Source organism: Centruroides vittatus, unplaced genomic scaffold (assembly GCF_030686945.1).
Source record: "Centruroides vittatus isolate TY-2023 unplaced genomic scaffold, ASM3068694v2 contig_546, whole genome shotgun sequence".
Lineage (NCBI taxonomy): Eukaryota > Metazoa > Arthropoda > Arachnida > Scorpiones > Buthidae > Centruroides > Centruroides vittatus.
Window position 1 is genome coordinate 994,464 of NW_027122322.1, and position 22,874 is coordinate 1,017,337.

At 33.8% G+C, this 22,874-nt stretch overlaps 3 protein-coding genes and 2 long non-coding RNA genes across 5 annotated transcripts in view; 3 read left to right on the top strand and 2 right to left on the bottom strand.

Moving 5' to 3' along the window:
- Window positions 1-22,874, top strand: part of LOC136978578 (limulus clotting factor C-like) — a 225,199-nt gene that overhangs the window by 185,479 nt on the left and 16,846 nt on the right. Inside the window, exons 2-5 of the mRNA XM_067274304.1 lie at window positions 17,500-17,527; window positions 17,596-17,746; window positions 19,022-19,146; window positions 19,477-19,597. Of these exons, the coding sequence (XP_067130405.1) occupies window positions 17,506-17,527; window positions 17,596-17,746; window positions 19,022-19,146; window positions 19,477-19,597 (419 nt within the window). The 5' untranslated portion in view covers window positions 17,500-17,505. The remainder of the gene's footprint in view (window positions 1-17,499; window positions 17,528-17,595; window positions 17,747-19,021; window positions 19,147-19,476; window positions 19,598-22,874) is intronic.
- LOC136978575 (coiled-coil domain-containing protein 50-like) overlaps window positions 1-22,874 on the top strand; it is a 175,656-nt gene that overhangs the window by 114,780 nt on the left and 38,002 nt on the right. The gene's annotated exons all lie outside the window — the stretch shown is intronic.
- Window positions 514-12,752, top strand: LOC136978539 (echinoderm microtubule-associated protein-like CG42247). Its single transcript, XM_067274259.1, has 4 exons — window positions 514-1,277; window positions 4,521-4,668; window positions 5,539-5,628; window positions 12,493-12,752. Exons 1-3 carry the CDS (start codon window positions 600-602, stop codon window positions 5,604-5,606), a joined length of 894 nt encoding a protein of 297 aa, XP_067130360.1. The 5' UTR covers window positions 514-599; the 3' UTR covers window positions 5,607-5,628; window positions 12,493-12,752.
- Window positions 7,142-7,733, bottom strand: LOC136978546 (uncharacterized). The gene is made up of 3 exons (XR_010881246.1): window positions 7,657-7,733; window positions 7,358-7,420; window positions 7,142-7,239 (listed from the first exon to the last, which is right to left on the bottom strand). It is a non-coding gene; the product is annotated as an uncharacterized lncRNA (long non-coding RNA).
- Window positions 7,947-9,619, bottom strand: LOC136978559 (uncharacterized). The gene is made up of 3 exons (XR_010881247.1): window positions 9,592-9,619; window positions 9,376-9,513; window positions 7,947-8,023 (listed from the first exon to the last, which is right to left on the bottom strand). It is a non-coding gene; the product is annotated as an uncharacterized lncRNA (long non-coding RNA).

Sequence of the window (22,874 nt, forward strand, 5' to 3'; positions counted from 1 at the left end):
ACTAATTATTCCCACCACATTTCCCGTGGAAAAATTCACCAAAAAACCCTCTCCTAGATGTATCCTGTTTGTCTGAGATATTAAAAATTAAAAAAACTAGCGCTTTAATCCCCTTTTCTCCCAAAAACTAAGCGTTTAGGGATACTAACTTTTTTTATGACTATAATTGCCATAAAGAAAAATCAATTATGGAGATGTTATAGTTAAAATAATTACTAAACATTTCCTATCATCAATCATGAAACAAAATCAGACAATGATAAAACAACAAATGAAAAACTCATTTTAAATATACTCATTTTATCCAAAACCATTCATTTGCAATGTGTAATTTAGAAAAAGAAAAAGAAAACTCTATTGTTTCTGCAGATAAAGTATTTTAAGTATAGAAAGAAAAATCTAGCTTTACGAGTTGGCATCTGCATTTTATAGATAAAAGAGTAAACATGTCACGAGTAGGGTCGATTGTTACCAAGGACAACACTGTAACATGAATGTCCAAGAAACACACATCGCTGTGTGTTTCTTATATCGACTAGAATGTTCCGAGTTTGAGGAAAAGTTTTAATAGATAAACATCTACTTTTTCGACCTTAATCATGAGTAAATCGCAGCAATCACGAACTTTAGAAGATAAACAATACGATCACAAAATCGGTTTCGACGAAGCTTCGAAATATATGCTGGGAAGGAAAGCCAGAATGGTTACATTTTATAAAAACGGAGATACTTGGTCCAACGGATCGAAAATTTCCATACAACCAGGTAAAGATTTCAAGAGTCTGAGTAATTTATGCGATTATCTTACGCAGAAAACTAACCTGCCGCAAGGGGTTAGATATATCTACACCATGGACGGGAAGAGGATAAAAGATCTGAAAGAACTAGAAGACGGCAAGTCTTACGTGGTGTCGAGTACCAAACACTTTCAGAATTTGCCATACGGACAGGAGAAACGACTTAAAACCGCCGCTCCCGTGAAAAATTTCGCTCCAATAGGATATCGCGAAGACGATTTGAAATTGTTAAGACCCGTTAAACCGGAAGACAAGATTCATTCGCGTGGTACCCCGTATCGAGGATCGGGTTCGCATTCTCTACCGGGAGAACAAGACAGTAGGATATTTCGAATCATCAACAATAAGGAACAAGGAGTTCAAAGTAGGATTCTGCTTAATTTACGAACAGTTCAACCATTCGAAAAAGTGGTCGAGGATCTCGGAGAAACCGTTAAACTTAAACACGCTTCGAGAATGTTAACGTCTTGGCAACAAGAGGTAAATTTCAATTCATTTCTATAGATCTAATAACCTTTTTTTCCCAACCGGTGGGTCGTCAATTGTTTTCTTCAATAACAATCTTTCGAAGGTCGGGAACGGTGGCCCGTTATAGGTTCACGGGTCCCGGGCGAATTTGAATTAGGGGTCACCGTGTACAGAGATTTTCTTATAAAAGATCGGTTTGGGTCCCGGACAATTGCCTTTTTTACCTATAAGATAACGCGCCACTTATTGTGAAATGTTGTTGACTAAGCAAATAAAGTTAATTTAGTGCAAATATAATGTTTTACAGCGTAAATGTAAAATTTAGTTTTTAGAATAGAATTTCCCGAAATTTGCGTGGTACCGAGGCCATTTTCCTCACGCTCGTATCTGTCGTGTACTCAGTTCAACACCATATCAACGTTGCCTATATTGTTTTTTGTAATTTAATTCAAATTTTTGAAAATATGCCTTAAATAAATATTTTCTTAATTTTAATCAGTTTACAGACATTAATCATCATTTTTTTTCGTTTAACGAATGCAGTAAAAGTTTGGATCAATCGAATTGCATAATTAATATAGACCTAGGTCTTAAAAATGCAACTTTTTACCAGAAAAAAAAATGGCGAAATTATTGATTGAACGTTCGGATCGTCGATAGAAATATGTCAATATTTGAAAGTCATTTCTCTTTCGACGATTGATTCGTATTTATTTAATGTTTGTTCGATAATCTAGTTGTAATATGCGAAGCCTGATTTCATTTTATATCGGATCATTAATGAATTGAAAATTCTAGTGCCGAGAACTTTATGCACAATATTCAACGGCCCTTTTTTTTGCCCTATAATTATCCCGTCAAATATAATTATAAGATAAAGAAAAGGCCGAGAAGGTTATACTATAGCCTAAGTAACCTTATCAGTCGTGGAAATGATCGTTAAGAGAGAAACATCGTTTCCATCCTTTATCTATGCTTTTTGGCTCAATATTGGCTTCTTAGAGAGCGTAATCGAGACCAATTACATCCCACTATTGTAGGCTATGGTGATGGTGTTCTGCGTTAATTATTTTATACGTTTTAATACGAGAAACTTGCAGATTTCCAAGTGACATTTAATGTTTTGCCATTGTTGCTATTCGTGACCGAAATATTAAAAACATATCTTTACAGTTAATGAATGCGAAAAAAAAACACATTTATGAACGTGTAGAAAGAGAAACAATTCGTTTATCTTCGTAAACAGAAACCGAACTGTCTTATTATTCTCAATTAATTCAATAAAAAAAAGTAATATAATTTTCACATTCTTTCCTTTATTAATCAAATTAAATTCAGATCCGATGCTAAGTTTTGATTGTCCGCCCCTCCTCTGCCCAATTCGCAAGAGGAATCGTGATCCATTTCAATTAGAGCTCAGATAAAGGGAAGTGCCATTAATATATCTCGTGGTATATTAATGGTGCGCATGTATCCAGCGATAAACTGTTTTTATTTGTTTTGCTCGTTATTTCTATGAGTTGAAACACAGCAGTAGTACCTACATAACTACACCAGCTTGGGCCCAATCTATCGCAATCGAATCGGATAATTAAACTAATACAAAAAGTTATTTTAATTGTCATTCCGCACGGAACACTCGTTCGCGATTTATTGATTTAACACCCGTTAAAAATAGCGAACGATAAACATTTTGATGTAGCAACATATTAAGACTTGATACGTTGCTACATCAGACTTAAGATCGCAATTGTTTTTCTTTAAATTGGATAAATTTAGTATCCATCGCGTGCTTTTTTGCTACGCAACCTTCAACCGAGTAAGAAGTTGGGCGTCGATAATTCGATAATAATTGGGAGGTTTAAGCCCGCTTTTTATTAGTAAAGAAACATTTTATGTATTTCGTTTGTTAAAGGATAAAAGGACCCGGGTCCCGTACAAGACGGTCCCACTATGTCAGCTTTGGTAAGCGCACACATCAAGAAACTATAAGATTTTGCTCCTACTTAAAAAGTTCTATAGAATATAAACACCAAAGAATGTAAATTTTGTAATACAAAGAATATTTTTTGAAAATTTTTATAAAATTGATTGTAGGATCCGGAATTAGGTGAGTGCGCGGGGCGAAGCCGTAACCCTTGCCAGCGATTTCTTCTCGAGTAAAGCCGGGTACCTCGGGTAGTAAAGGCGCATTGTTTCCTTTCTGTATCCTCTGTAAATATTTCTGGATTCACTATTGTGTGAGATTGACGGGACGCGGCAACGCAACACGGGCGATCTTATAAGAAGGACTTTCTATGGCCCTATTCAGAGCTAGACACGTGAAGAAAACGCATAAAACGCGCGGTCAGCCCGTTGGTGAGGCGGAAACCTCCGTCTAACAGCCAGTTTTATTTATTCGGCCAACGTTGGACGATTTTTATAGAATCAAATTCTTCTAGAAATTATTTCCAATCCTTCAGATCTGGCTAACGATGCTCCTGAGAAAAAAAACATCGATTCTACTCTTGAAAAATACGTTTAATCTACATTTCCCGTCGTTTAAAATAAACATAAAATTTCTTTTAAAATGAACACGAGAAAAGTTTTAAAATTTTTACAACGCTTTCCTCTATTCTTCATTACGTAACTGGAGGGTTCCCAAACTTTTTGAAGCCTCCACCCCCACTACTTTACCTTTTATTTCCTATTTATATCCCCCTTTCCGCAATTGTGATATCGTTCGATCAGCCCAGACTTAAGGCGGTATTTCTGAAAAACAAGCACATTGTGTAAAACTTTTCGTCACCCCCAGGAGTTTGCGACCCACACTTTGGGAACCGCGGATGTAATTTAAACGCCAATTTGGATCTCGGGACTCCAAATATAAAACCAGGGAACAGAGGTTAATTCTTATTAATTTATTAAATAAATATTTACACTCCTAGAGCAGGCTTAATGGCATTATCTGATGATTAATCGTCGAACGTCCTTCGATATAATTGTGTTTACTTAGCACTTCTCATTGTGCTAAATGTTACAAGATGTACGAACTTACATAACGTAACTTCTTACATAACTAAAAGTATGCAAGGATCTTCTTAGAGGACAGGGATCAAGAGATGAGGGGGATCTCTTTTGATCTATAAGAGGCCTTCGAAAGTCGTGATTAATGCTCGAAATTATAAGTAAATTTATATATATATATATACACACATATATTTATATTTTTTAAATTCGATTTTCATTGTAATGAAATTCTATGATTATTTTCAGGTAAGAAGTTTTTCTCAGTTAAAACACGAACTGAAAGATGAAGATACTTTTTACTTGGACAATGGCAAATCAGGTATTGATCAGAATCAATCAAATTCTGTCAATAAACACAGAAAACGACGAAGTAACAGTGCTCCAAGAGAGATCGGTAAATTTTCACTTCAAATTTGTATATTTAAAAGAAATCAAACATTGTTAAATGTATATTCCAGTGAAAATTTTAGATCTCGAAAATGCATAATTAAACATATATACAATGAAACCTGTTTTTGTGCGGTCTTTTTCTGTGCGATTTTTTTTGTGCGATTTTTTTTGTGTGCGGTATATGAAAATTTCAATCAAATTGGAACATAATTGACTCCTGTAAAATTTTTAAAAACTCTATTGGTTGTTTTCTATGACATCAGCAGGTTTTTTCATTTTTTATTCAGTAAAATTTTTTTCTCATACGTTTTTTTCGGTCCCCTCTTATTTTAATAGCATAAAAACCATAAATATTATGTTATATTTGAACAGATGCGGTAAGTTAGCTCCCCTCCAGCTTTAGACTGCAGGTGTGAAATTTCACGCCTTGTTAAATGAAATAACACTTCCTGCAGCTATATTTATCAAATAAAATCATTATTTAACGATTATTTTTAACTTTTTAATGTTAGATTCGCATTTAAGTGGAAATAATTAATTAATATAAAAATTAAAATTCTTAGAGGATTTTTTTCCCCGTTAGGTGTTGCAGAAAAAGGCCCAAGGAGTTAAAAAAGCAATTCCTAGTTATTTCGTACGGTTTCGAATTATTTTCTACGTGAGACTTTTTTTATGCGGTCCCTATTCACCGCATAAAAAATATTTTTTTAATTGTGTTGCGAAAACTATTTTTTATAGCCACTCGTGAAGTTTCGCGCGATTTTTTTTATGCATTTTCTTTTATGCGGTCCCTATCTCCCGCACAAAAACAGGTTTGACTGTATATATATAATATATTCTAATAGATAATTAACGAAAATATCTCTTACTCTAGATTGGAGAAATGGCGGCGGATCATCTAATAACTACAATTACGACTATTCTAGAAGAGATTATAAATAACATTTTGAATTTAACACGATAGGTAATATATCTTCCCGTCCATTTTCATTTTATTTATATATTTTTAATGAATTCGAGTAGATTAAATGTCATAGATAAGTTGTAAATTTATTAAATGCGCTTCGCTTCTTCCTTATCTGCTCGAATGCCTTTTGTAGTTATAAAATCAATTTATTTATGATAAAAGAGAACATCTGCACGTTTCGTGTACGTAAAATGAAAATTCGATGCCCTTTCTTCGCTACTTATATCATTTTTCTATCGTATTTTTTATATAAAAGGCAATTTTGGGCCTCCTGTATTCACAGATCGGACCAGACACAGATCCGACCCGGCTTCCCTTTATAGGGCCCGATATTCGGGCCCTACCGAATTCTCGCGTGAAAAGATCGGACGGGCGATGATTTTTTAGATTATCGATAGATATATTTTTGTATTTTTAATGAATAAATAACTTTTAATTATTTTTGTACGTATGTAACTTAAATAAGAAACGAATCGATTAATTACTATATTTATACAATTATATAAATAATAAATGCTATTAGCCACTGGATAGAAGAGAACACTGCGTAGTTCATATAAAATTTTAATATATTTTTCTTACCTTTTTAAATAAATAATGCAGATTTATTTTTAAATGTTGTAATGGTGTAGTTTAGGAGAACTTTGCAATCAAAATAAGAAAAATATTCGATTGGTTTTCATATTATATAGATCTATACACAATAGGAAAAAGTTACGTTTAAACAAACATATAGTTTACTGTATCGTTATATTTTTGCTTAAATAAATAGAATATAATGGTGATAATTTAAGGATTTTTTTAAAAAATTTCTTATCCTTTCTTATTTTTGCTACAAATAGCAATCGCTTATTATTGCTGTACTTCCTTTCCTTGCTACAAATTGCAACCATCTGTTACTGTAGTGCTTCCCTTGTTGCAAATTGTAATCCTCTCTTATTGTAGAGAGCATGAAATTGAATTTCCAGAAAGTCTGTTAAGCAATCAAAATAGGATATTCGGTATAAATTCGAAAATTCCCTTATATATTTTTATTATTTTTTACATCTAAATCTCGACTTTCATTTCTCTTCTACCATTAAATCGTATCTTCGTCTTCCAACATCCGATCCTAATCGATAAAGACTCGGCATAAATAAATCTTTAATTTTTATTACATAATTTTATCATTTTTAGAATATTTTACATACTCTAAACAGCGTGTAAATTCGACCTTAATAATACGGGTTTAATTGATAAAATGTAGAAAAAATAATGGATTTTTTTGGAAAGATTGAGGGGAAATTTAATTTATAATTAATTATATTAATAAGAGATTTTAAAATTACATTTTTGAACTAATATTTTAAATTAAAACAGGACGGACTTCCTACGAGGAAGAGAGGAAAACCGATAGAATTATCATTGAGTTTTTTTTTATATAGAATAAAAAGATGCGTGTATAACTCGTTATAGTTTATACAAAATATTCTCGATAATTTAAAAATAATTTTAACATTTATATTTATATTTAATTTTAATTATAGAAATAACATTGATTTTCTATTCATTTTCATCGTCTTCTTTATCGTTCACTTCGTTTTTCAACCGTTTCAATTTATTTTCCAACTAAAATTTATTAATAATTAATAAATATAAAATGAAGCATCGGAGAATAATAATGTTTTATATTATTTTAAAATAGTTAATATTAAAACGAATTTTAATTCGTCGAATAAATTATTACCGAAGGGTCGAATAGCGCTTTCCTCACTTCTAGACGACGCATTCTCAACGATAGCATTTTCACCTGTAAAATAAATATTTCCATAGAATAAATAAGCGCATCCGTTAATAAATATAGCATTAATCTTACGGGGGAGACTACGGGCTTCCGAGTTTCCTCCGGATACGGAGAAAATCCCCAGCTCTTCCTCTTCCTCCCTCTCTTTCCCCATTCCGTATAATTATAAATACAGCGTATACACGCGCAGAGGTTTGTATATACGGTATATATGTCGTTTATGTACTGTACAAATACCGTACCCGCTCTCTTAAATCTTGTAAAATTTCCAATTTCTCTTCGTTAAAATCGTCCAAACTGATTTTAAGCGCGGATAACTGGGAAGAAAAAAGTGTAAATTATGTAAATAATATATTAGTATAGAGTCAATTTTCCACGATATATTTAAACGTACCTTTTCTTCGCAATTATTATTAATCCGACACACCTAAAAAACGCTTAATATATAATTAAATATTTAAAAGTTTTAATTAATTTCTGCCAGTTGGAACCGTATCTTAAGGCAAAAATCTCGACGTGATCGAAGGAAATTACCTCTTGCCGGAGAAATTTTAGATTTTCTACGTCGCTATTTTCGACCGTTTCGGTTCCATTCGCGTTTTTACGATTCTAAAAATGCAATAAAAGAGCTTTAATATAAATTTTACTTACAATTTCGTCGCATAAATTTCGGAAAAGTTTAGCGGACGACGACGAAAAAAATTCTCTCCCTCAGAAATATTCCGAATAAAATCTTATTATTATTCCCCGAGTATTTTTTAATACATAATTTAAAATAATATTTTGTACTCGGACTTACTTTTGTACAAAATAATAAAAATAAAAATCTTTGGAAATGTAAGTTACGTAGTTAAATACTTTATAAGATAATCCTAGCATAAAATTCAAAATTATATTAGTTTGAATCGTAAACGATAGGGAATTAATGATTTTGTATTCATACGGGTATACGGGACGGCCAAAAGATATTTTTAGGTATAAGAATGGTTGAACGCGGTTGGCAACGGCTGCGCGTTATTGGCGATTCGATCGCGTTTTCGAAAGAACGGGCGGCTGTTCCAAATGGCTTCGATCACCCGTAAATTAATCTTCGAAAATATATTTCGCTTAACCCGCCGTTTGGCCACCCCGTACACGACGATAAAAATGAACGACGTATTATTACTAAAACTTAATTAATGGATTTTTAACGTAATTATAACATTACTATCGCGTTATTCGTTTATTTTTATGGCTTTAGAAGTAAGGATTACGTATTTAGTGGAGGATTTATAAATACGGCATCCCGCAATAAGCGGGCGCCTTCCGACTAACAGTGCCACTTTTGCATCCAACGACTCTATTTTATCATTCTTAATTCTGCAATAATTGTATTTTTACAGATTTTCCAACGGAGAGAACGGCGTTACTATCGAAAACCCCGTCGTTATTAGGCCCGCCACCATTTATTCAAAATTTATTCGTACGAGTTATAGATGCTCCTCGACCGATCATTTTCTCCCTACTTAGGCTTTAATTTGCGCTAATTCCGTTTCTACGTAAAACTATTTTATTATTATTATTACTATTTCCAAGTTTTGCGCCTCTAGATCCAGGCATAACGGACCCGAAGGGTCTAACGAGAAATCCGCCACTGCCCGTATTGTAACTGGCCTCGGCTCTATCCTACGTCACCGGGTCTAAGTGTTTTTTGTTTGTTTGTTTTTGTGGAGCTACGCGCTCGTTAAAGGGGCATTTTTAATTATATCCGTCGTCGTCCGTTACCACCCCGCCGCTCCATCGCGGTCGGCGGGCAGGAAGGATCGAGGCTCGAAATATCCGTGACGGTCACGAAAAATTCTTGCGGTTGCTCGCCCGGATTCGAACCCGGGTACGGCCGTAGGTTGACCCAATTCTCGATAGTTTACATCTATTTAATAATATAAAATAAATAGAAGTATATTGTATTTATCGAAACTTACCATATATATGATATATAATCCGAGAATTAGCAGGGAGATATTTATAGCATTGTCCGTAATATTTTTAAATCGAATATGTCCACTTTCGTAATAACTGCCCGAACGACTGTAAGGATTATCGGTAAATTCGAGGAAAGCCTACGATATATTTTTCGTTATAAATAAATAAAATTTTAAACAATCTAAACACATATTTATAATTTAAACAACATTTACCATCGGAAAATTGTGGATAGAAATTTAAATTGAATATTTAAAGTTTAAAATAGATTGAGATTTTATTATTTCAACGTCTTACAATGCAATAAATACAGTACTATTGTTAAATCTTTATTGCGCAGATAACTTCATTTAATTTATAATAAAAAATTACAATTAAATGTTTCTAAAAATAAAACTTAACATTAAATTCTAAATTATATTTAAAAGAAATTAATGCAAAAATCAAGCCTGACTAAAACTTCAGATTTTTATTAATTTTTATGCGTAGAATTAATTTTATGATTAATTTTTCTTCGCAAGTTTTGTTTTTTCTTTACAAAAATTGCAATATTGCATTTTTTAAAATAATAATAAAGCCTATCTAAATCACTCGATAATGGCCGGATGGCCGAAGCAGTAAAAGCGTCAGCTTACCATTCTAGGGACCAGAGATGGAATCCGGCGAGTAAATACCTAAGAATTTTTCGTGGACCGTCACACCCAAACATGTCGGATTCCCTCCCTCAGTATCCCACTCCCCCATTGCGAGTCCTGGTCGAACCCGCGATAAGTACGGAGAAAGGCCCTCTTAGTACTCATAGGTATAATGACAAAAAATGACTCAATATCACTAAAGAAATTCATGAAAATTATATTCAATTTTTCATCTAAAAAAAAAGGATTTAATGGGATAAGACGAGGTAACACGTGGGCTATCTGCTTTGATGGTGGGCACCCCTTTGGCAGATCGCCTGTGTGGACCTCTCGGGTACTTTTCACGGGAAACCAGTTCCTATATGAGTGTTAGAAGCCGGAAGTAAACTCGGGAAATTCTACGCGGTCAACCCGTTAGTCGGGCTCGAACCCACCACCAACTAAATCTAAAAGAAAATAAAATTAAACCTTTCTTTCTAAGATTCGGATAAAATGGCCGAATAAGAATATTAAATCGAATACATAAATATTTAAATGTACAGAAATGAATCTAATTGGAAGATTATTTCTTTTATTTAGCCAATTCCCGGTTAACAGTCGGTAGTTTATGCTGGGTTAACAAGTCCCTACACACTCGTATAACACGAATGCTGTATTTGAAAAGTGAAAGTCGGGGAACATTTTCTAATCTACAGAAGAAAATTGCGATCAGTTCTCCGAACTTTCGTCAAGAATCGAGTGGTAAATAAAGACGTAAAAGCGAAATTCGATTCTCGCAGCGATTGATCGATCCGGTTCTCGATACAGCCTATTGCCGATTAGATCAAATTCCAATTTATTCTGTCTTCGAGTGACGTAAAATTCCGGGCCGAGCCGCTGTTAAAAGACTTTTTATAACTAAAGACCCGTCTAATCTGAAGGTTTTTTGTAGAGTATCGACGTTATCAAATGATTTTAATTAAGGAATTTATTGAGCATTCGAGAATTTGTATTTTATTTGTAGAATGCGACAAAATATAAATTCGAAGGTTCAATTAATAATTAAATTTACTTTAAACTTTAATTAAAGTAAAATAAGTCCAGCAACGAGTTGTGTAATTTACGCGGTAAGAATTAAAATACTATGAGGAGCCATCTCTTATGAGATTCTATTTAAAAAATCTCTTTATATTATTAATTATTATAAAAAAGCTTAATTTTGAGGGTAGAAACGAGTTTTGTAAAAAACTGTAAATGCTAATAACGAATAAAATCTTCTTTAAGTCATCCCTACTCGAGATGCGACACACCACCATTTCTATTTAGTAACACCACCATTTACCACCTAAGTTTAACGGCACCGATCTCCCTAATACACAAACCTCCCCGCAAAATTTCAGGAATTTTCGACAGAAGGCGCAGGAGTTATTTCGCATCAAGAGTGAACAAAATTGTGCCTCTCCCCCACACACTAACAGAAAACCCCCAAATTTTGGGGTATCATTTTCGACCGATCGCCATACTTTCACTCTGTTATATGTAACAGCCTGGAAAGTAGACATATTAATTAAAATTAATTCAGTTATTGGTTGGATGAGGTTATATCAGTGGCGTAGCGTGGATGTCAGCCGCCCGGGGCGAAGGAAAATTTCGCTGCCCCTTATTTAGGTATCTCAATTTAAAATACTATAATATATAGTAATTCTAAAGAACTTTTCGGCAAGAACAATCATCATTATTGTGTATTGTGTATTTATTGTGAAATTTTGCCGCCCCCTAAAAGTGCCGCCCGGGGCGGGCCGCCCCTGCCGCCCCCACTACGCTACGCCACTGGGTTATATTCGTAAGCCTTGAGTGTCAGAATCACCAAAAATAGATTCAATAGATTTAAGATACGGTATTAAGTACATCATACTGTCCCTTTAACAATTCAATAATAAATTTAACTCCGGATCATCGGTGCAGGTCATCTATAAAACTCCTTTCAGAGAAAAGTTTTTGTATCGAAATAACGTGACTTCCAGTTTGCATTAGAAGTTCATTCATATATGGTTAATCAGGGCCTCCTGCACCTAAACTTTTTATATCTGGACTCGAGAACTATAACAAAGTAAATGACGTATAGTACACTTTACATATTTTCAGTGGCGATTTTAGATCGTAAGAAGCTCTTTGTATATAAACTTAAACAGTGTTGATCTCATATCACACGATACTCGATATTATATACGGTCGGATCCTAGTTTCAATAGCGGTGCCCTTTGCTCTTTCCATATTTAAAAATCTGTAAGATTGCAATTATTGCAGAATTAAGATTATGAAATAGAATCATTCGGTGTAAACGGGGCACCGTTAGTTTGGGGTGCACCGGCATATAGTGGGATTAGGAGCGCCGACTAAAAGTCGCGGTTGGCAATGTCTAAAATCGCCATTGAACATGTTTTTTTTATTGATAACAACTTTATCGAGATTATTTATATAATTATTAAATTTATTTTTTAGGTATTCTATGGAGATTTTTAATCCAAACACCAGTGTGTCGCATTTTTAACGAAGGAGATGATATCTCTCCGGAGTCATCCCACATTTTCGAGTCTTCCCTTCGCCGTGAGTGAGATATCATATTCTACCATCTCTTGCGATTTCCAGTCGAAGGCCTGCATTTTTCTATGCTTTATCTTAAACGGATGTTCATCATAAAAGAGTCATCATATGTTAATATCGCTTTGTTGGAATAAAAATAATTATTTAGTACGTCTAAATTTGATCTTATATCTCGTAGTCCATTCTGGTCCAACGAACACAGCACGTTAGCTGCGTGATAAAATTTGATAATGTATTTAAAAAAATTATATTTAGAGACGAGTGTTTGCCTATTTTAATGTCATAAACTGCAATTTATGACACTAAATTCAAAAATAAATTTAACTCCTGATCATCGAATTCATTCGATGCCTAAAGAAGCAATTGTACAAAAGTTGCCTTTATTAAGCCATAGGGAACAAAATACATCATATTTCTCTGATTTTGCCCCCTCTAATTTTCACTTATTTCAGTCTCTATAAAACTCTGCACGGAAAAAACTTTCCAGAACCGAGAAGATACATTGAAAGACTTCCTGATGGACAGGACCCAGATTTCTACTACAATAAGAGTTGTAAATTAGAAGAAAGATGGAAATTATACCCGGTAACAATAGTAAATGAATCATTGGTTAAAATAAAATATAAAGTTTCTAAGTTTTTCTTTAAAAACCATTTTCAAACCTTTGGGTTCTATCGGGTTCTGGACAACCCAATAGAACCCAAGAAAGGTTTGAAAATGATCCGATTAAGTGTAAAGATATATCCATAGATCTATATGGAAGAAGGTTACATAATATCGAGTCTAAAAAAAACCGAATTTAAAACTGTTCCAGAAATAAAATTCTAAATGAGTTTTCGATTAAAATTTTTATTTTCATAAATTAATTTAAAAATCTCGATCGTCGTCGTCAGTTTCTTTATTGGAAAGAAGCGTTTCGCGTAGGAATCAATCGTTTAAAGTACTGTACTTTGTAGAAATGGCATAAAATCTGGAAATATTTTGATTTTAATTCCTCTTTAAGAAACTTCCGATTTTTTTCAGTTAAGAGTAATCCCCTTTTGTCTTTAAATTGAAAATGTTAATTTTGGCTCGTTATCGTGTTATTTTTACAGTAGAATTCGGATCCTATTGTTGCAACAATGCGTAAATAGTTTGGTTCTGTCGCCATTTTCTCGCTACAACTAAGATGACCGACATAAGTTATTATTGATTTTTTTTTAGTGAAAAGTTTTATTGATTAAAACGCTGTAATAATTAGTAAAACGTCTTTACAATCGATAATGATATACGACACGAACTACATAGAGATGTCCTCGATGTTACTACAATAAAACTGTCTACGTGACAGTTTCAAAACATATTACGTGTATCAGAATTAACGAATGGGTCGTAAAGTTTATATAGAGCTTGTAAACATCCGTTTCCAATTATTATAAAATTTTCATGATTGAGAAAGCGCCGATTTGGGCATTTGACAAATCGATAAAAGTCTGGTCCCGCTTTACGACCAGACCTGTACTCGAAGGTATCGTCGTTATGCGTGCCGTTATATTTTCCGTAGGTTCCGTGTCTTAAATTAAGATATAGTCTATAAGTTAAAATAGAACTACAAAAATAATGCTTTAGGATATTAAATTTAAAGTCTAACGAACATGTATGTAACGTTGGGTTTCAACACAAATACAATTAAGGCCCCGCCGTTTACTTAGTGCGGCCTACAACAGACCACACGCAGCGTATCTATGGGCAGCGCGTTTTATCCTACGGGCAAATTGCCTGGAGCCCCAGACATTCCCCAGAAGAAAAATGAAGTCAACACTATACACGGGGCCTCCTAATTTAAATTTTCCCGGGTGCCCGTGAAGCTTTATGTTGTAATCTTAAGGTTTTGTTTTCAGTGGACGATAACTGATTCAAAAATCTTTAAAAGGGATACAAAAAGGAAACAGTAGACCTTACAAAATTTTTTTACCACCCGAGGTACCGGAAAGGGGACCCTCAGAAAGGAAGTGTAGCTGCATCCAGCGCATCTCCCAAATCCGATTGGGTTCATTAATAAAATTATTTAAATTTATTTCATCTTTTATGTAAAAAGAACACGATAAAAATTAAATTTTCTATTGATAAATAAAATCAGTAAAAACGAAATTTACAATTATTCATTTGTTTTTGGTTTTTGAAGGAGTTCCTACATTTGTGGTTAGCTCCATCCTCATCTCACCTTTTAAGCCTGGCTTACAGGTACAAGTCCCGAGAGACAGGTGAGATAGGGCCTTGGTTAGCTACAATAAATGAACCGAATTACTATAAATTTTTTAAAAAATATTTTGAACACTTAAAAATTGAGAAAAAGTAATGTTAAATGCAAACAAAATCAATATTTACACTAGGAGCCATTAGAGAAATGAATTCCGAAATTGCACTTTAATTGAATGAATTTTAATAAAAACACGAAGAAAAATCAATTGAGTAATTTTCTTATATAAATAAAATTCCATTAACCTTAAGTAATTTTGTTCAAAAGAAAAAACACGTGGAATATTTTTAAAAAATTTAATAAGATAGATACAAAAGCAGTTTCCTGCCAGTAAGGTGTTTCCTGTAACTCTTGGGCGCCAGATCGCCCCATATATACAGGATGTTCCAAATTAAACTTGATATTTTCCAGCTGCCAACAGCAAAACACCACCCATCAGAAAGTTATGAAAGTTTGGGAATGACTTAACGAAATGAGAAATTTCTATAGAGCAAAAAGCTAAGTTTAAAAACGACCCCTATACGGCGTATACAGAACATAACAATGAGCTACACAAGTTATCTGTCTAATGCAGCGGTTCCCAACCAGTGGTCCGCAAGAGCTAAAATATGGTCCGCGAAAGATTTAAAAACTTTTATTCATAGAAGTGTTGAACACAAAATCGTATTAATAACAATCACATGGCTTTTTCTACCTTTATTTAGTCGATACGGTACACGTTTCGGGTACACCGTATCAACTAAATAAAGGTGGAAACGCCATGTGATTGTTATTAACACGATTTTGTGTTCAACACTTGTAAGATAATACAACACGGTTTCACAACAAATCAACTTTTATTCATTTTAAATTGTTATTTCCACATTGATACAAACTGAATTTAATTTTTACTAAAAATGTTATGTTTTCTATTATAATAGTACTGTTAAAGCATGTTACTCTTGAATTTAACGATTACTTATGTTAACGGTTTTGATTAAAGTTTATTGTTAGATTGACACAGTTTATTTTTTTAAACCTTGTGGTCCCTGCTAACAACAATGAAATTAAAGTGGTCTCTGGTCAAAAAAAGGTTGGGAACCGCTGGTCTAATGTGAACATAACATGATGGCAACCATTGTCTGCCATCACCGTAGCAAACAATGACGGCCATCATGATTTAAACTGAAAGCGTGTTCAACGGTTGCATGCAGTGTATGCCTTGGAATGTTACGCACGTTGTGTGCCATGCTGTCACAGCCATGTTATGGAATCACGGTAGACCAAGTCCCAGAACCAAAACATGCATGGATTCGAGTCTGGGGATCTTGTAAGTTAATATGACACTATTTCAGCTTGAAAAGCGCCTTCTAGTGACGGTTTTTCGAACTAACTTTGCCAGTATAAATCAGCTTTTCATTTGCCCTGTGCGACGCTATCAATAAGAGTTATTGTCTGTACCCACAGAGGCACCAAATTTTATGTAAAAAACCTGGTTAAAGATCGAGGAGATGGGGAGATAAAGGGGTTCGTGTGTCGTATCTCAAGTGGGGTCGGACTTAATATTGCGGGGAAAGTTAAGCAACCCGTTGCGTAAGCTTTTTTTTACTGACACCAGAGTTACAGAATGCGCTTTGAGTCCAATCCTTTTTTAGTGTTTTCTTTAAAAATTCAGAATAAAAAACTAATAAAATAAAATGGAAATTTAATTATTTATTAAAGGTAAAAATAATAACTACAGTAATGTGTTTTACGCTCTTATATAGAACAATAGGCTAAAAGATACAGGAATTAAAGAATACGCTATATTTTAATTAAATATATTGTTTAATTCTTATATCTATTCTAATTCAATGTATTAAAAAAAAATTAAAAAATCCAGCAACGAGTTGCTTAACTTTCCCGGCAAATTTGATGGCACCATTTGTTACAATATTTTTTTAATTAAAAAAATCTTTTTATATTGTTAATTAATATAAAATGGCAAAAACAACTTAACTTTGAGGGCAGGAATGGGTTTTATAAAAAAAAAAAAAAATTGCAAATACTGTATTAATAACGAGTAAAAGCACAGGAGTTAAACTCGTGCTTTAACACGTTTTAACAAAATCGTGCCACTCACACATACAAAAAACGAAACCCTAAATTTTGTTTTCATTTCTCGACATTTCAAGGTGTTCTGAGTCCAAAAAGGTAAAAGTCTTGGGAGGAGGGGTCATTTTTGATTGATGCTTTTCCTCTGGTATATAACGAGGAAAAGTAAAAAGGGGTGCAAGTTCATTAAAATTTCTTGTGTGTAGGGGTCAATACACTCAAAACGTTTCAGAATTTCATTTCTGATATATCGTCCACACATATTATAATCGATGCTAACATATCAAAAATAGTTTTTTTTCCAATAAATAATATTGCCTTTAAGTTTCGAGAAAAGAATTCTAAATAAGTTAAACAAGATTTCACTTTAAAAATTTATAAGACGGATAATAAAAAAAGCCTTTCGAATTTTAAAATACGACCAATAAAATATTCCGAGAAAGCGAAAGTTTGTATTTCCTAAAAAAAAAAATTTAAAAAAAAATAAAAAAAAGATTCTTGCAGGATGTTATGAAATATTACAAACTGGTTTCGAAAAACTTTCAACTTGTTTTGATTTAACTGGAAGATAGAACAACTTTTAACTGGAAGAGGCAAGAATGTCGATTTTCATTTTCAAAAGTAAGTTATTGGCTTATTAAATTCTTAATAATTTAATAAATTTAATAATTGGAAATGTTTCTCCCCAGTATTTGCCACTATTTTGCTGTGTTCGTTAGTTATCTCGGACGATTTCCCGTATCCCAAAGATGCTCCCACTAAAATCGACGATTGCAGGGATGTCATTTTTAATTGCGATTGCGGAAGACCCGGTTATAAATTTCAAGCCGTAATTAAACAGTGAGTTTAATTATTGGAATTTTGGTGGCACCTATTATTATTTTAATCCGTAAATAAACAATATATAATTCTGTGAGCATATTTTATATATAAGGTTCTATATTTTGGGCATACGGGTGCAAAAAAAATGATTTTTAAAAAAGTGGAGGAAAAAGCGAGATAATGTATAAAATTAGAAACTAAAGGAGATAAAATGTCGGATCTTCTTGTTCGTATCGGGCCCGAAAGAGGAACTAAGTAGGCCCCTATCTCATCTTGCGCTCGGTCTTTGAATGCAACTACTTAATTGGTGATTATTAAAACAATAATACAGTGTAAACTCGCTTAACGAGCACCTCGCACAATGAGTATTTCGCATAACGAGGAAAACAAATTGTAAAAATTTGCCTCGCTTAACGAGCGATATTTCGCATAAAGGGTGATGAGGAGAAGGGAAGTCCTGAATTGTGCGCATGCGGCATTCTCCAGTCAGTCTGTGTTTAGCACTCATTCAGCTAGCATCTTACTGTGGCTCGTGATCGCATATTTTTCCAAACTTGTGTTCACGCATATTACTTATAAACATCAACAACCTGACGGCCGGATGGCCGAGCGGTCAAGGTGGCAGCCTACCGCACTGGGGGACCCGGGATCGAATCCGAACGGGTCGAATAATCCCCAGGAATTTTTCGGGGGTGGTCCGTTCGGATATGTCGGGCCCCGTCCCTCACCACCCGGTCGCCCCATTGTAGGCCTGGCCGAATCCGTAATGGGCCTTCTAAAAGAGGCCCTCTTAGTGCCCACAGGGCGGAAAGAGTTTTAAAAAAAAATCAACTACCATAACCCATTATATAATAAACACGCCAAACGATAAGCCAAATTCTTGGGTCATTAAATTTAATGACCGATTCCAAATTAAATTTTAGAAATGTTTAAATTAAAAATTAACTACAGTGTAGCCTCGCTTAACGAGCACATCGCATAACGAGTATTTCGTATCACGAGTAAGACTCTGGAATGAATTATGCTCGTTAACTGAGGTTCCACTGTAATTTTGAATCCAGTGCAAATATTTCCATGTTTATAGGCCTACATACAGGGTGAGTTAAATGTCCCTTGCACCCTTGTTGACCTTGAAAAATAATCAAGGGTGCAAAGGACTTTTTAACTCACCCTGTTTAGACTATACGAACAGGTCATGTGTAGAAGATATGGCTCATTAATTAAAGACAATACAAATATTTCAAAAGATTTAGAACTATATTACTAAAAATGTCTTAAATTCCTGCTACGAAGATGCCATTTCTGGAATCCTCCGGAAGCTGCTTGTGATCGATTTTCTAAGTGCTTAGAATGCGAAGATGGCGTTGACAGATGCATAGCTTGTCCTCCAGGAAAATATGGAAGATGGTGCAATAAAAGTAAGTTCTCCATGAATAATATGATTTATTTTAATGTAGAAATCTAAGAGGAGCATTGCTTGATATATTAATTAAAATATACATACACTCAAACCTGTTTTTGTGCGGTCTATTTTCGTGCGATTTTTTATTTGTGTGATTTGTTTTGTGTGATTTTTTGTGTGCGATATATGAATTTCAATCAAATTGGTATACTGCACAAAAATAATTGCACAAAACACATTGCACGTATAAAAAATCGCACAAAAACAGGTTTGAGTGTAAATGCATATTTCTTACGAGTTAAGGATGCAATTGTGAAAATTCCCACTATTTTGCTGTGTTCGTTAGTTACCTCGGACGATTTCCCATATCCCAAAGATGCTCCCACTAAAATCGACGATTGCAGGGATGTTATTTTTAATTGCGATTGTGGAGTTCCCGGTTATAAATTTCAAGCCGTATTTAAACAGTGAGTTTAATTATTGGAATTTTGGTAACACCTATTATTATTTTAATCCGTAAATAAACAATATATAATTCTGTGAGCATATTTTATATATAAGGTTCTATATTTTGGGCATACGGGTGCAAAAAATGATTTTTAAATAAGTGGAGGAAGAAGAGAGATAAAATGTCGGATCTTCTTGTTCGTATTGGGGCCCGAAACAAGAACTAAGTAGGCCCCTATTTCATCTTGCGCTCGGCCTTTGAAGGCAAGTACTTACTTGGTGATTAATAAACCAGTGCAAATATTTCCACGTTTATAAGCCTACATACACGGTGAGTTAAAAGTCCCTTGCACCCTTGTTGATCTTGAAGATGATAAACAAGGGTGCAAAGGACTTTTAACTCACCCTGTTTAGACTATACCAGTGATTCTCAAAGTGGGGGTCGTGAAAAATATTTAGGGAGTCGCAGAAAAATTGATGACAGATCAATTTTTTTTTCAAATATTTTATAAATTTACTATGGATTCATGTTTAGAAATAGTAGAAATAAAAAATATATAAAATAATTTTTACTTAAATAAATTGCACATATAAATAATAAAAACAATATGAATATTTTGATACGAGCCTGAATATAACATTCAAAAATTTGTGCGCTATTGGGGAATCCCCCGAACTTCCATTCCCCGCCTAAACTATGATAGAACAAGGTTGGCTAGCAGCGCTGCGTCTGTAGGCACGTGGAATTAGAAATATTTACATTCAAAACAAAAAGTGCTCACCAACTAAACATTTCCATAGTATTTTATTGCTAATAATAGATCAAAATAAATGTAATTAAAGTACTTTTATTTCTTTCTTTATTTTTATTATGAAAATTTTCCGTTGCCTGTGACGCCATGTTGAATTTTGTCGATGTTAAGCTTAACAAAAATTACACGTTTTTTTTTTTTAAGTAATCGTGTCTATTTTATCGTCGAAATTATTTTTTTTACTTTTCACAAACAAAATAGATATATTAATAAATATAAAAACAAAACAATTATATTTCGAAAGTTCGTTTTAATAATAAAAATTATGACGTATAGCGACATCTAGTATCAAAAACGTTTAATGCTTAAATATGGATAAAGGTTCGTTCACGTCTACAGACACCGTACGTGGCAGACACGTAACAGCACAGATATAAAAATATTATTACATACATTTTCTATGGGCATATTTACATATACCGCGCGTGAGCGGATCGTGTCCGCACAGACACGAACCGGCACCGGCCGGCATTGTCTGCGAGAATGTTTTGTCTGTGCCGGCGCATGTCTGTACAACTCTGTGAGAGTCTGCGCGGTTAGTATGAATGCCATCGTCGACACGCACAGACAGTGCTTAGTTAAATTGATGAATCAAGAGAAATTAATTGAATTAGTTCGGGAATATACATTTCCTTATAATTTAAGTGCGTGCACTCCCTAGTATGTCTGAAGGCGTCTGTGCATGCTGGAATGTAGATGTGAAAACTATTGTCTGTGCCGTGTCTGCCACGTACGGTGTCTATAGATGTAAATGAACCTTAAATGGTTGAAAAGGAAAATTACGAGTGTAGATGCTAAAGATCTTGCTGAGGCGGAAAGCAGTAAAAAAACAAATGGAACCAGCATCGGGACCAGCTCATAAAAAAAGAGAACGTATAATGAATCATATTTACAATATGGACTTACATTTACTGCCGGTACGCATAACGAACAACTACCTTTATGCTTATTATGCAATGACATTTTGGCGGCGGAAAGCATAAAGCCTTCAAAACTACTAAGGCATTTCAACACGAAACATGCTGCTTATTCAAAAAAACCTATAGAATATTTTCAAAGTTTATTAAAGTCATCAAATCAAAGCAAATGTTTGTTAGAAAAGTATGCCTTTACTCAGGAAAAGTATCTTTTAGCATCTTACCAAGCATCATATCTAATAGCAAAGGCTAGGAAACCATATACAATTGGAGAAGAACTTGTTTTACCTACAACAGTACAAATTACAGAAACCATTCATGGAAAAAAGTAGGCAGATGAATTGCGGAAAATTCTTCTCTCCAATGATACAGTTACTAGAAAGATTTCAGAAATTAGCTGTGATCAGTTTCAGCAACTTATACAAAGAATTAAAGAAAGTCCGAAATTTGCAATTCAGCTGGATGAATCGACAGATATTACAAATTTAGCTCAACTCTTGGTCTATGTTCGATATAGCTACACCTTTAATATACATGAAGCTTTACTGTTTTGTCGGCCAATGAACAATCGTACAACAGGCGAAGATATTTTTTTACAAGTTAATGATTTTTTCAAGGAAGAAGGATTAGACTGGAATAACTGTATTGGTGTATGTTCTGACGGTGCAGCAGCGATGAAGGGACAGCGCTCGGATTTCTAGCAAAAGTTAAATCTATTACAAATGGACGTAACATTTTTGCCCATTGTATTATTCATCGAGAAGCATTAGTAGCTAAAAAGAATATCACCAGATCTTAATGTGGTCTTAAATGATGCCATACGTATTATAAATTTTATAAAATGTCGTGCACTTAATAGTTGTTTGTTTGCAAATTTATGTAAGGATATGGGAGCCGATTACGAACAACTTTTACTACATTCAGAAGTAAGGTGGTTGTCAAAGGAACGAGCCTTAAAACGATTAATAGGGTTGAAAGATGAGATAATGATATTTTTATCAGAAAGAAAGTCTGATTTTTCTAATCTCTTCCACAATGAAACTTGGGTTTGCAAATTGTGTTATCTGTCAGACATATTCGAGAAACTCAATGAACTGAATATGTCCCTGCAAGGTGAGAACACGAACATATTAATTTTGTATGATAAAATTCATGCGTTTATGAAGAAGATAAACTTATGGAAATCAAGTGTGGAAAATGAGACGTTTGTAATGTTTTCAAGTACATATGATTTTATCAGGGAAAATCAATTGGATAATATTTTAATTAAGAAAATCGTAATTGATCATTTGTCATGTATGGAAGAACAATTTAAAAAATAGTTTTTATCAGAAGATTTAAATACTGAACAATTTATCTGGGTGCAAAAACCATTCCTTGTAGAAATGGAACAAGTGAAACATCTTCCACTAAGTGCCCAAGAAGAATTTACCGAATTTAGTTGTAATACAAAACTTAAAACCGAGTTTAGTAAGCAAATATTGAATTCGTTTTGGCTTAGTGTGAAAACAGAGTATCCACTACTATCTGAATTAGCAATGGCAGTTCTCTTACCATTTGCAACCACT

Excerpts from the sequence above, each read along its gene's own strand:
- LOC136978539 (XM_067274259.1), top strand. The coding sequence starts at position 600 with ATGAGTAAATCGCAGCAATCACGAACTTTAGAAGATAAACAATACGAT. Across the intron at positions 1,278-4,520 it reads TAACGTCTTGGCAACAAGAG|GTAAGAAGTTTTTCTCAGTT; the intron begins GTAAATTTCAAT and ends GATTATTTTCAG. Across the intron at positions 4,669-5,538 it reads CAGTGCTCCAAGAGAGATCG|ATTGGAGAAATGGCGGCGGA; the intron begins GTAAATTTTCAC and ends CTCTTACTCTAG.